This window comes from Stigmatopora argus, chromosome 7 (genome assembly GCF_051989625.1).
Source record: "Stigmatopora argus isolate UIUO_Sarg chromosome 7, RoL_Sarg_1.0, whole genome shotgun sequence".
In the NCBI taxonomy this organism is placed as follows: domain Eukaryota; kingdom Metazoa; phylum Chordata; class Actinopteri; order Syngnathiformes; family Syngnathidae; genus Stigmatopora; species Stigmatopora argus.
Window position 1 is genome coordinate 18,629,573 of NC_135393.1, and position 13,390 is coordinate 18,642,962.

General features: G+C 39.5%; 1 protein-coding gene across 1 annotated transcript in view; it reads right to left on the reverse strand.

Annotated features, from left to right (window-relative positions):
- The window catches only part of lrba (LPS-responsive vesicle trafficking, beach and anchor containing), a 150,008-nt gene that overhangs the window by 127,764 nt on the left and 8,854 nt on the right, over positions 1-13,390 (reverse strand). The window contains exons 6-22 of the mRNA XM_077605523.1: positions 12,556-12,677; positions 12,340-12,466; positions 12,131-12,250; positions 11,282-11,428; positions 10,255-10,452; positions 9,504-9,637; positions 8,275-8,383; positions 8,055-8,207; positions 6,774-6,942; positions 6,626-6,699; positions 6,491-6,553; positions 5,565-5,662; positions 5,372-5,464; positions 4,417-4,525; positions 3,576-3,657; positions 1,052-1,175; positions 765-957 (exon numbers count right to left, since the gene is read on the reverse strand). Of these exons, the coding sequence (XP_077461649.1) occupies positions 765-957; positions 1,052-1,175; positions 3,576-3,657; positions 4,417-4,525; positions 5,372-5,464; positions 5,565-5,662; positions 6,491-6,553; positions 6,626-6,699; positions 6,774-6,942; positions 8,055-8,207; positions 8,275-8,383; positions 9,504-9,637; positions 10,255-10,452; positions 11,282-11,428; positions 12,131-12,250; positions 12,340-12,466; positions 12,556-12,677 (2,115 nt within the window). The remainder of the gene's footprint in view (positions 1-764; positions 958-1,051; positions 1,176-3,575; positions 3,658-4,416; positions 4,526-5,371; positions 5,465-5,564; positions 5,663-6,490; positions 6,554-6,625; positions 6,700-6,773; positions 6,943-8,054; positions 8,208-8,274; positions 8,384-9,503; positions 9,638-10,254; positions 10,453-11,281; positions 11,429-12,130; positions 12,251-12,339; positions 12,467-12,555; positions 12,678-13,390) is intronic.

A 13,390-nucleotide genomic window follows, 5' to 3' on the forward strand; every position in this document is an offset into this window, starting at 1 on the left:
TTTTTTCAGGGGGAAAAAATCTTTTTAGGTATGATTGTCATGGTAATTTTTTTTTTACAAGACATTTTTGATTCTTACTGAAGGATAGAAAGACTATTGTTGTCAATGGTTCTAAAAAAGTACCAAAAAAGTATTTCGTCATAATTTTCTACTTTTTTTACAGGGGAAAAAAACAATTAAAAGCATATATGCTCATTTTATATATAAGGCAAATTAGTGAAAATATTTAATTCTAATATATATGGTATTTTCTGGACTATAAGTCACCTTTTTTCGCATTTTTAGCTGGCCCTGCAATTTATACTTTTAATTATTAATAATTTAATTTATATGTGTCTTACTGTTTGCACACCAACAGCTTATGTTGTGTTTTTTAAGCTATATATATTATTTTTTTAAACTTAGTGTTACTATAACAGGCAGCTATTTATTCCGTTGTTCCCTATTTTAACGGATAGCAATTGTTCTTTGTTTACGATAAATTAAAAAGCCCACACCCAAAATCCAATTTATACTCCAGTGCAATTTATATATTCTTTTTACTTTTTTGCGCATTATTTGGCTTGTGGGGGTTATATTCCAGAAACGTGCTAATATCTAATTCATGACAAAGTCAACAAGGGGTTAATTTTTCCCCCCTAATTTGGTGAGAGGGCGAGGTTCCAAATATAAAAAGTCTAAAAATGTGACAAAAAGGCCAAACCCTAAAAACAGCGTACGCAACCGCGGAAAAAGCCGGGCGGCGCCCGGATAATGTTTCTGACCTTGGCGTGGGTGATGGACAGGGTGTCGACCCAGACGCGCCAGCCGCCCCACTCGTACTTGACGGCGTGGTAGAGCAGGATGCGGAAGACGGCGTACACCATCTCGGCCACTTTCTGCTCCTCGCCGTTGCGCGGCTCGATGAAGCTCAGCGAGAGCATCCAATCCTGCCACACCGAGCATTGTAGCAGGCTCCTTCAAAAGGAGACGTTAGTTAGCCAGTTAGCTAGCGCGCATGGGGGAGGAGGTAGGACGGCCTTGTTCCACCGCGCACGTGCGCGCTCGCTACCTGCGGTTCTCCCGGCTATTGTTGAACAGCTTGATCATGTCCGACAAGAAGACCTTGCGCACCTCCATGGTTTCCGCTGACAACGGAGAGCTTTTCAGCAAGTTGGCGATCACCTTCAGGATCTCTGAAAAATACACACAAATCCTCTATAAATGTTTAATAAAAAATTTTAAAAAAATTAAAAAGCCTGGCGTAAAAATTAAAAAAATATTAAAAAGCATTGCAATGGTATTTTGGAGAAAATGCTTGTTACATGTGGAAAAAATATATACCGTGACAACATTAAATGTCTGTTATTAGATTGGAAAATTTAAAAGTATAATGAGATTTAAAGCTTCACCACAAAGTGCACAAAAAACAACAACAAACAGACAAAGAATAATAATCAATAAAAAGGTCATAAATATATAAGTACTCAATGACATAAATAAGTAGGGAAGTGCATGAACAACAACAACAAACAAATCGATCAAATAATTATATTCATAAATAAATAATTAATAAATACGTAGTTAGACAAACAAACAAACGATCATTTTTAAACGGAAGGGGATTAAACTTTATTCATCGCATACTCAGGAAATTCACTATAATTATTATTATTAGTAGTAGTAGTAGTAGTAGTAGTAGCATTACAGTGGTACCTCGAGATACGAGCTTAATCCGTTCCGGAACTGAGCTCGTATGACGAGATTCTCGTAACTCGAGCGGACGTTTTCCATTGAAATGAATGGAAAAAGAATTAATTCGTTCCAGCCCTCTGAAAAAACACCAAAAACAGGATATTGGATTTGAAAAAATGTTTTATTTCTTCTAATTCACCATCTATTAACAAAGTAACACATAACTAGTGGTTTAATAGTAATAAAATGTGTTTAATCTAACTAAAAATGGGCAGATCTCGACGACAGGAGACAGAGACGTTTGGGGGCGTGGGGTTCGTTTTTTTTCCACGACAACGCACTCGTAAACGGAACAAACAAATTTAAATTAACTTGGATTAATATATACAGACACTCAAACATACGTTTAATGTAACTTTACACAAAACTGAATTCTAATTTTGTTGTAATCTTTTGTTACCTTCGTTTTTCGGGTTGGCGGTTTGTCACGCTTCCGCCCTCACGTTCGCTATCGATGGACTGTTTACTGTTGTATTGCCTTCAAAATATTCCCAAAATGATGCACACAAATGTCCTCACAATAGGATAAAGCACGACCACTTGCCAACGAGAAATAGTCTTTAAAGAGCGATCGCTGGACCTTCTTTCCTAAGAAAGAATAACAGGAAATGACATAGCTGAGCTTCCTACGTATTGATTGTGGGTAATGAAGTTTTATTCTGAGAAAGGTATGGGTGTTGTGTGCAGGAGTATACTTCATTACCCAGAAAGCCTTCTTTTTGCATGCGCGTTGTGCGTTTCCTGGTCCGAGGAGGAACTCGTTTGAATTATTTGTTCCGTGCTCGTAAATATTGTTATACACGAAAGATATGCAAAAAAGACCTGGCTTGGTCGTATCATGAAATTTTGACCGCATAACGGGCGAATTATTCGATCGAAATTTCCCCCGTAAGACGAGCATTTTGTATGACGAGCGGTCGTATGACGAGGTACCACTGTATTATGATTATTATTCTCAGAATCCTGAATAAAGAGTTTAAAATCAGAATTCTGAGAATAAAGTCAGAATCTTGTCCACCTTTTTTGTTGTTTTGATGGTAACAAAATTACGAGATGACGAGATTTTTTGAGGGGGGAAAAAGTATCGTTGAGATGTTTTTCATTGCTTAAGAAATCAATTGTAATATTCATTTTGAATTTATTTATGGAAAAATTGTTGGTCACATTTTCAATGGATTAGGTCGATTATATTTCCGATCCATTGTCGGCGATAGACACCCAATCCATTTTGAACGGAGGGATCTGGCATCAAATGAGTTGGACTTCCGTCCGCGTCAATGGCCACCACCGAGTCAACGTTTCAAATGCGGAAACAACTTTGCGCTCGCGTACGGCGTCCAAATCACGCTGTCACAAACAATCCAAAGGTAGGAAAAACGACGTTTCAATTTGGGCGGATTACCGCCGCCCCGTCAATCTCGCCGGGTGTCCGCTTACGCCGGTCTTTTGGGACGCTAACCGTCCAGTCGGCAGAAAATGACCCGCATCTTGTTTTTGCGACTTCGTTTGGGGGAATCTGCGCTTTGATTGGCGCTAGAGTGCAATTAGGTGTTTTTTATTTTTGGGGGGGACATTGTCACAGATTAAAATGAAGAAGAAGGGCCGGCGCTACAAAGTGATCGGGCTGCACATAATCAGCGTGGGAGCGCAGCCGGACCTTGTCACATTAAAGACGTTCCTGCCAAAAGCATTTTTGGGGAAAATGGACTGACTCACTACATGTGCTCCTGCGTAGGAATAGAAAACCAAAAGGGAGGGGCGGGGCTTGTGGGTTTATAGTCCTTTTCCTTTTGTGTTAGTTCCAAACCCAACACGTGCTTGACCAAAAAAAAATAACTTACGTGGGTTGACGATCTTCACATTGGAATCGGGGTCCGGATGCTGTTTGTGGATGACTTGTGTGCAAATCTGTTCAGTGAGGATCTAAAGGGGAGAAAAAAAATAACACATTTATTAAAAAAATAAAGAAAAAAATGTTGTTGTTTTTTTTTTTACTTCAGTGCTGAGTTCTAGTAACAATAGTGGCTTCCACTTACAAGTTTCAGTGTGGATTTTCACATTTTTATGAACTTTAAAATAAATAAATTTAAAAAACGGAATACTAGCATTAAAAAAATCGCTAAGTAGTGAATTCGCGATAATCGAGGGATTACTGTACATTAAAAGATTTTAAATTGAGAACGAGATAAAAAAAAATGTTGGTGTTTTTGTATAGAAATGGAGAATTTTAGGGGTTTCCTATTTGTTAGTGAAACAAAAAGGTAAAAAAAATAGTTGGGGTTTTTGTGTATAAATGGAGTATTTTAGGGGTTTTCTTTTTGTTAGTGATACAAAAATTGTTTCTAGGTTTTCTTTTTTTAATTAAAAGAAAAAAAACTTATAGGTGTGCTTTAAAAATACAATTACAAAATGTTAAAGGGCTTGAAAAAATGCATGTTTTTTTTAATATCACACAATACAGTGTGGCCATCAATAGTGGAAGAAAAGATGATTTTGTAGTCAATTTTGGTGGCTGCCGCTTATAGTCCGTCGTGCCTAGTAGTCTAATATATATATATATATATATATATATATATATATATATATATATATATATAACCTTAATTTTTGTCAGCCCTAATTGATGATGCCTAATGGATAACGCAGTTGCAATATGATATTGTTTTTGAAAGGCGAGCCTACTTCGAAGAGCGTGTTGTATGAGGTCATGGAGAACTGGGCCGAATGGAGCGTCAGGCGCTCCGTGAGAAGGGAGAAGAGACCGTGACTCAGCATGACCTCAGACTTCCTCCTGATTGCCACAAGAAAAAAAAAAATCTGACTTAAAAAAAATAATTATAATTACACAAGACATTCACTGACTCATTAAAACATCACTCAAACAACAAGTGCATGATATGAAGCCCCAAAAAAACAATTGGAATGATAAACCAGACTGTCATTTATGAAAAAAATGATACATTACTTTTTTTAAAATAAATCTGCAATTGCATCTACCTGATTTACAAATGTAAAGTAACTACATTTGCACAATAAATGGCTTCTCCTGATGTTAAAAATGATAATTCATGCTTTTACGTTTATAAATTTTGACAAAATAGCTAATAATTAAATGCCACAAGGCACTAGAACACGTGTCAAAATGGCGGCCCGGGGGCCAAATCTGGCCCGCCACATCATTTTGTGCGGCCCGGGAAAGTCAATGATGAGTGCCGATTTTCTGTTTTAGGATCAAATTAAAATGAAGAGTATAGATGTATATTAAATTTCCAGATTATCCCCCTTTTAAATCAATAATTGTCATTTTTTTAATCCATTTTTTCTGTTTTTAGTTCAAAAATCAATTTGTAAAATCTAAAAAATATATTTTAAAAAAGCCAAAATAAACATTGTTTTAGATCTAGAAAAATCTGAATATTCAGGGATTTTAATCCACTTCTTTTAATCCATTTATTTAAAAAAAATCTAAATATTATATCTAAAACGATCCGGTCCACGTGAAATCAAGTTGACGTTAAAGCGGCCCGCGAACCAACCCGAGTCTGACACCCTTGCACTAGAGAAGGAAAAAAAACATAACTCCCACAAAATGTTGTCTGGACATTCAAACCTAATCGTGACAGATATTCACGCTTACTTGGGTGTCAAATGTTTGAGGAAGTAGCCCAAGACTTTGAGCGTCTGCACTCGGATTCCTTCGCATTTGGACGCCAGGAGCTTGTAAATCACGCTGCCAAAAAACCCAAAATGCAAGTCCGTATTTCACATCATGAAGCCAGAGAGCGACATTTATAATACGTGGGTCAGGGTGCGAGCCTTTACTCCCGTACCGAATGCCGTTGCGCTGGTCGAAGGCCTGCACCATGGATCCAGGGTGTTCCGACATGAGCGCCACGAGCAACTGAAGCACGTCCATCAGGTTGTCATCCTGCGGGACGAAAACAAGATTATTGGAGGGGGAACAGGCCAAAAATCCACCATAAATAAATATCCAGTTATGCTCAGGAATGCGTGTTCGTTTACAGCACATGTGTCAAAGTGGTGGCACGGGGGCCAAATCTGGCCCGCCGCATCATTTTGTGTGGCCCGGGAAAGTAAATGATGAGTGCCGACTTTCTGTTTTAGGATCAAATTAAAATGAAGAGTATAGATTTATATTAAATTTCCTGATTTTCCCCCTTTTAAATCAATAGTTGTCATTTTTCAATCCATTTTTTCTGTGTTTTTAGTTCAAAAATCATTTTGTAAAAACTAAAAATATATTTTAAAAAGCTCAAATAAACATTGTTTTAGATCTATTAAAAAACGGAATATTCAGGGATTTTAATCCAGTTCTTTTAATCCATTTATATATTTAAAAAAATCTAAATATTATATCTAAAATGGTCCGGCCCACATGAAATCGAGTTGACGTTAACGCGGCCTGCGAACCAACCCGAGTCTGACACCCTTGGTCTACAGCAGGGGGGTCAAACCGATTCCGCCGAGGGCCGCAGTGGGTCCTGGTCTTTGTTCCAACCGATAAAGTGCAGACATTTTAACCAATCAGGTGTCTTCTAAAATAAGTAGCACCTGACTTTAATTAACTGATTACACTTGGTATGCTCTTGTTGAGTTGGAATGAAAACCTGCACCCACTGCGGCCCTTTGAGGACCGGTTTGACACCCCTGGTCTACAGTATATTTTGTAGCAAGAGCGAGATACAATCGTCTGTGCAATGCCGCCATCTAGCGGTAACTGCGAAAACTCACTCACCTCGTGCATAGTGAGGAGATAGTTGAGAATGCTCTGGAGCTCGTCTTCCTTTACACCGTGATCCTAAAAGGGAATTAGCAGTGTTTTTAAAAAAAAAAAGAAAATTCCCGTTATTATCGTCAAAATTCAACTGACCTTCATGATGAGCTGCTTGACGAACAAAAGCAGAAAGGCTCGCAAAGACAGAATTTCCTTGGGCCTGGGACCGTCTGGAAAAAAAAGCGCAAGAGGACAGTGAGCGTGGCGGACTGCTAGTCAATGCTGCCGCGTGGGGGACACTCACCGAGGCCTTTGGGTACGACGCCGCTGCGGTCCTGCGGGTTGACCACCCAGTAGTAGTATTTGAGCGTGTGCATGACCTGCAGGACGGTGCCTACGCGGCGGATGGCGTTGTAGATGTTGACCGTGCTGATGAACTCGGTGGCCAAGTACGTGTACAGATTCATCTGTACCTGCGCGGGGGAAAATTTCATTCATTTTTGCTGTGAGAACACTGAATTTTTAAGTGGAAAAAGGAAAAAATCAATGCCTGTGCCATGATTTCGTAGGTGAAAATGGAAAAAATGGGTTTGACTATCAGGTTTAACTGTTGTTGCCACCATTTATAAGGACGAAATGGGGGTGAAAATTGTGCCAAAACCTTTTACTATTGGATCCCAGATTTGTTAGGTGGAAAAGGGAAAACGGGAGGATGGATGCTGGTGGGGGTTGGTTTCATTGCAGTAAGCTTTCATGATTGGGGCCCCGATTCTTAGATGGAAAAGGGAAAGTAAAACAATGACATGAGCTAGGGGAATGGTAAACAATAAATAAAAATCACTGCCTCTAAATTCTTGGGTGAAAAATGGAAAATAAGACAGTGCATGAAGGGGAAAAATAGCCTTAGTTTTCACTGTTGGTGCCATAATTCCTGGAAATGGGAAAACAGGAGGATGGATAAAAGTGGCGGTTTACATTGCAGTAAGCTTTCATTATTGGTGCCCTGATTCTTAGATGGAAAAGGGAAAGCAAAACAATGGCACGAGCAGGGGAATGGTAAAAAAAACTAAAAAAAAAAACTAATAAATAAAATCACTAGCTCTAAATTGTTTGGTGAAAAATGGAAAATAAGACAGTGTATGAATGGGGGGGAAATGGTATAAGCCTTCACTGTTGGTGCAATAATTCCTTAGGTGGAAGTGGGAAAGCAAAACAATGACACGAGCGGGCGAATGGTAAAAAAAAAAAAAAAATAAATAAATAAAACACTACCTCTAAATTTTTGGGTGAAAAATGGAAAATAAGTGAAAGGGTACTAGTCTTCACTGTTGGTGACATGATTCCTTAGGTGGAAATGGGAAAACAAAACTGTGCCATGAGCTTTACTTATTGATCTCAGGTTGTTTAGGAGAATGGAGGAGGGGGGAAAAAAAAACAAAGCCGCTAAGTTTTGACACCATGATTCCATAGATGGACATGGGAAAAGGATGGCGATCCACGTTGAATATAATGGTACTGGGATCTTCTTAGTTTAGAGTACTGGCAAATGCAACTTTTGACCACTTCCCCCCCAGCTCCTTCATACCTTGGCCTGGGCGTGGATCCAGATGGCCGGGTTGAAAAGAATATGGTCGCACAGCTGCTTGAGCAGCAGGATGCCGTTCTGCAAGTTGCTCAGGTACCTGGAGAAGGTCAACATGATATCCAGGACGGGCCGAGTCACGTGCACCTTGGAAGACTGTGAAAAGTTCAGGTCAGACCAAGGTCAAAAAAATAAATAAATACAATTTTGCAAATGTTTCAACCTTCTCCAAAGTATATCCGATGACCAGGAACCCTTTGCAGGCCAGGACTTGTTCTTGCATAGCCACCGAGTTCTTGAGCAGCTCCATCACAAAAGACAGCAGTGTGCAGCTGGAAGGCAAAGCCCCAAAAATAAGAATAAAATAAAAGTGACAGACAGTAACAATAATCCGCCTGAGCCGCTGATGACGAAGCCCGGCGTGTCAACGTGACATGATTGAATCTGGGTGTCGTGTCGCCTCGGGGAGGGCCGGCGGGGGTGAAAACAAAAGCGTGAAGGTAATTATTGTGAAGACGGCATGTAAAATACAGCAAAACATTTGGAAGGAATCTCAGCTTTCACTGAAAACGTGACTTAATATGTGTAAACATAGCCGTCATTACTACACTAACAATAGTGAGTATAATTCAACATGCATGATCACGTGACGGATGTCCAATCGGTTTGAACAGGGAGGGGCCAGTAGCCGTCGGACAATAAAATAATCGCAAAATTTTAAATAAATGGTAAATGAGTCGGTAATCATACTTTTTTCTTTTAAATGATGACAAAAAATATTCATCTAAATTAAATAGTAACGTAAAAAAATAAAGATGACTAAGATTTTAGAATTAAGAGTAAATTAGTAATAACACCAAGTAGTAATTCTAATGGTAAGAATACTTTCAAAGATTTGACAAAAATAAAAACTGCTGTAGAAAAAATATATATAAATAATAGTATGCAATAATGTGAAAATGAGTAATAAATTATACTTCAATAGACAGGAGAAACAGGTTATGGTGAAAAAGGAAGAGTAATAATTACAAATAAGAATTAGAAAAATTAGCTAGAACTCATTTGGGAGTAACAATACTTTCAAAAACGGAAACAAACATTTTAAATAACTATTGAATAAAAACCATGTTGAAAAATGAAGAGTAATAATTACAAATAAAAATGAGTAAAATTAGCTAGTACTCATTTGGGAGTAATAATACTTTCAAAAACGCGCACAAACATTTTAAATAACTATTGAATAAATACCAGTAAATGAGTAATAATAATCATTTTAATATATATAAATCTTTCAAATGTAAATTCAAAATGTGTCTTAAAGGCCGCTACCTTACAAGTTTAGTAAAAAGGAGACAACAAATGGAATTGAACTGCGACTCCATTTGTAAATTTTGTCGGCGCCCCGTCTTTTTATATACCGCGTGAAAATAGTATGTGCGTTTCCATAGTTACCAGACAGTGGTGTCCAGCTCATGACTGGAGGGCTGACAGAAGTCCAGCTGCGCAAAGAGAGGGAAGAGAACCTGCACGCCACCGATGGAGTGAATGCCGCTCTGAACCGAGTGAGTCACCACCGCTTTCACGTCCTAAAAGCAAACAAACGCCAATCCAACTTGAACTTCCAACCGTGCGCATCTCCATTCATCTTTCTGCTGTGAATTGCAAAGACATTGAGAGGTGTCCAATCCGTTTCCAAATCATCTTTTTGTGGTCATATCAATTAGCACAGTTTGGGGTGTCAGACTGGGGGTTGGTTCGCGGGCCGCTTTAACGTCAACTTGATTTCACGTGGGCCGGAGCATTTTAGATATAACATTTAGATATATTTTTTTATAAATGGATTAAAAGAACTGGAGTAAAAGCCCTGCATATTCCGTTTTTTTATAGATCTAAACCAATGTTTATTTTAGCTTTTTTATATATATTTTTAGATGTAAAAAAAATAGAAAAAATGGATTAAAAAAATGACAATTATTGATTTAAAAGGGGGAAAATCAGGAAATGTAATATACATCTATACTCTTCATTTTAATTTGATCCTAAAACAGAAAGTCGGCACTCATGATTGACTTTCCCGGACCACACAAAATGATGTGGCGGGCCACATTTGGCCCCCGGGCCGCCACAGGGATTTGCCAACTATCAACTTTTTTTCTTTGTCTGCGAATTGATCATATTGATTGGGAAGGTGAGCACGGTTTACCTGTAGCATGAGCGCGTGCGGGGAATGCACAAAGATGGAGGCGTTGTCCTTGGGGGACGACTCGAGGCAGAGCTGGGCGTCGGTGGCGCGGGGGTTGTACGCAAAGGCGATGGCGGCCGACAGCTTGCCGTCGTACAGCAGCGTCTTGTGGTGCTCGGCGAACAGCAGGTCGCTCTCGGCCTTGTATCTGAACGTGCCCTGAAGACGGACGAGATTAAAAACACAAAGCTCTAATAAAGTGACGGCCATTATTCTTTTTTGGCCCTCGGGCGCCAGTGAATAAATTACACGCCACTGCCAGGCTAAATTGACAGTGACTTTTATTGCTTCTTGTGGTTTGCATTTTTTGTCTAGGTAAATTGATTTCTTTAACACTTTGAATTAAAAAAATAAAACAGGGGTAAATAAATATTCTTTAAACAACACTTACTAAAACACTTAATGGAAGCACTGTTAAAGTAAGATTCTTGATAGTTCCATCTTAAACAACCATATTTTTTCGCATATAAGCCGCAGCCTTAAAATTCCCTTAAAATGGTTGAATTTGACAATTTCCCTCGTATAAGCCGCCCCCTGATTCACAATTTTCACCTCTATTTTTTAGGGAGTACAAATGTGTTACTTTGAAGGGAAAATCTTAAGAAAAACCATCACACGTGGTATTTCAAAAAGGAAGTCATGTGAGCAGTACAACCAGGAAGTGTGTCAGTAGCAGTCTCGTTTGTGACCCCTAGATAAGATGGCGGCACCCTGAGCGACCAATGGCAGGTATTTTTTTTTACGTTTTAAGCAAGATACTGTTTATTTATTTCCTTGAATTTCATTCATAGACGTCAAAATATATATTTTTAGCGTTTTATCAGTTTATCTTTTCGAGATAAATAACAGTATGCAGTTTCCTGCATGTCAAGTCTAATTTATGCGCATATAAGCCGTACGCGTGATTCAGTCATCATTTTTTTTGTGACAAATACGGCGGATATGCGAGAAAATACGGTATGGGCACAGTTGCAAATGGCGGCCCTACCTGATAGCCCGGCCCCAGCTGGTAGATGGCCAAAATCTGCGCGGCGTTGAGGGTTTCCCCGAACAAGTAAACAGCGCCCATCTGTCCGCAGAAGACCCGGTTGGCGTCGGCCGTCTCCGACGAGCCGAGGAAGCACTTGTCGAACGTCTGAGAGAGAAAAATGTGAACTCGTGAAGCCCTCTGAAGAGTTAAAAATGATCTATTTTCGGCAGGAGAAGGAAATGGGATTGAGACGGGTTGAAAAGAAGCAAAAATAGGCACAATGCGCTAAAAATAAAAATATCCTCGCCGACAATTTGTTTGAACTAAATCGTGATGGTAGCCAAGTAGCCTTTATGAAGTCAACATGGGGCAGAGTAACATGGCTCAAAATGTAAATACTCTATTGTTTTTTTTTTTACAGAATAGTCAGTCCTCCCAGTTCATATGAATTGGACATATCCATCTCACTTTATTGCCTACCATTGACTGCTTGTTAATGTTATTTAAGGACACGTTTGTATTCCAAATGTCAATAGTGTCCTACAGGACCCCAAAAAAGACCACTTGTGGGTGCCAGATCTTATGAGGTTCTTTGTTTTTTTTTTATTACCAAGAACTTTCATTTGTTATATATTAAACAGTAAATAAAAACAAATACCGCAACCCCACCCCCATTTATGGCGTCGGTGCTCAAAATAAAAAGAAATAACTTAACAAAGAAACTGTCTATTGAATATAGGGTTCCTCTATTAACATTTATATGAAGAAACAAAATAAAGATTGTATAAAATCCTCCGCAATAAAGAGAAACAATCTCTGGAACGACATAATCCTCCATTTGCAACCATGAAAATGACTAGTACTCACGTCGCTGGTGTTGACGAACCAGGCGATCTCCCCGAACGACGCTAGCTCGCCGTTGACGTAGCAACTGATTTCGCTGTTTTTCCAGCGGTTGTAGACGTGTGTCAGCGTCACCATGTACCACTGGGGTGAAAAAAAAAATCCCAGATTTTGTTAACAAACAAAAAAAGACAGCCGAGGCCGCTATTAATTGTTTTTGGTTTCCAGCTTACCTTCTGAGGTTTAAAATCGTACTTGACGCAGTGCTGGAACCCTTTCCCCTTGGTTTTTAGCGAAGTCACAATCAAGCAACCGCCCACAAAGTGCGCCGAGTAGCCGAGCCCTTTGCTAGTGCGAAAACTGAACAAGAAAAATTTTAAAATTAAAATGGGGAAAGCAGGTAAAATTCTCACTTTTCACAGGTACGCATTTGGAGAAAGCGGACTGACCAGTAAAGGTAAGGCTTGTCTTTATCCACGTTAATGTTGTTGAGCGGGTCCATTCGCAGCCACGTATGGAAGGTAAAGCCATTCTGGTATGGCCATTTTGCAATGGGAGGGAGCGCGATTGCCTGTTGAAAGGCACAAATTGCATTTATTTCATCCCTTGCTTATTTGCGCCCCACATTTTGCCGATTTCGGTGTATTGCGATTTAAAAAAAAATAATTATGATGATTTTTTTTTTTCCATTTTGAGGGACTAGATCAGAGGCAGGGAACCTATGGCTCGGGAGCCATATGCGGCTCTTTTGGATATGGCTCGGGAGCCATATGCGGCTCTTTCGGATATGGCTCGGGAGCCATATGCGGCTCTTTTGCATACCGCTCGGGAGCCGTATGCGGCTCTTATGCATACGGCTCGGGAGCCTTATGCGGCTCTTTTGCATATGGCTCGGGAGCCTTATGCGGCTCTTTTGCATATGGCTCGGGAGCCATATGCGGCTCTTTTGCATTTGGCTCGGGAGCCATATGCGGCTCTTTTGCATTTGGCTCGGGAGCCATATGCGGCTCTTTTGTATACGGCTCGGGAGTCGTATGCGGCTCTTTTGTGGCACTGTGGCGTTGACATACCTCTAGCCCCGCCTTAAATCTTTTTTTTTTTAATTTAGACCTTTCTTCATGCATACTCATTGATTACAAACAGTGTAGCAATGTTGTCAAAAGACTTCAAAGACTTTTGTTCTTTAAAAGTGACAAAATGACTAAAAAAAATGCACACCTGGCCATTTATTTTTACATTTTGAGTATTGCTCTCAAGGCGTAACATTTGAAAATATGAAGTATT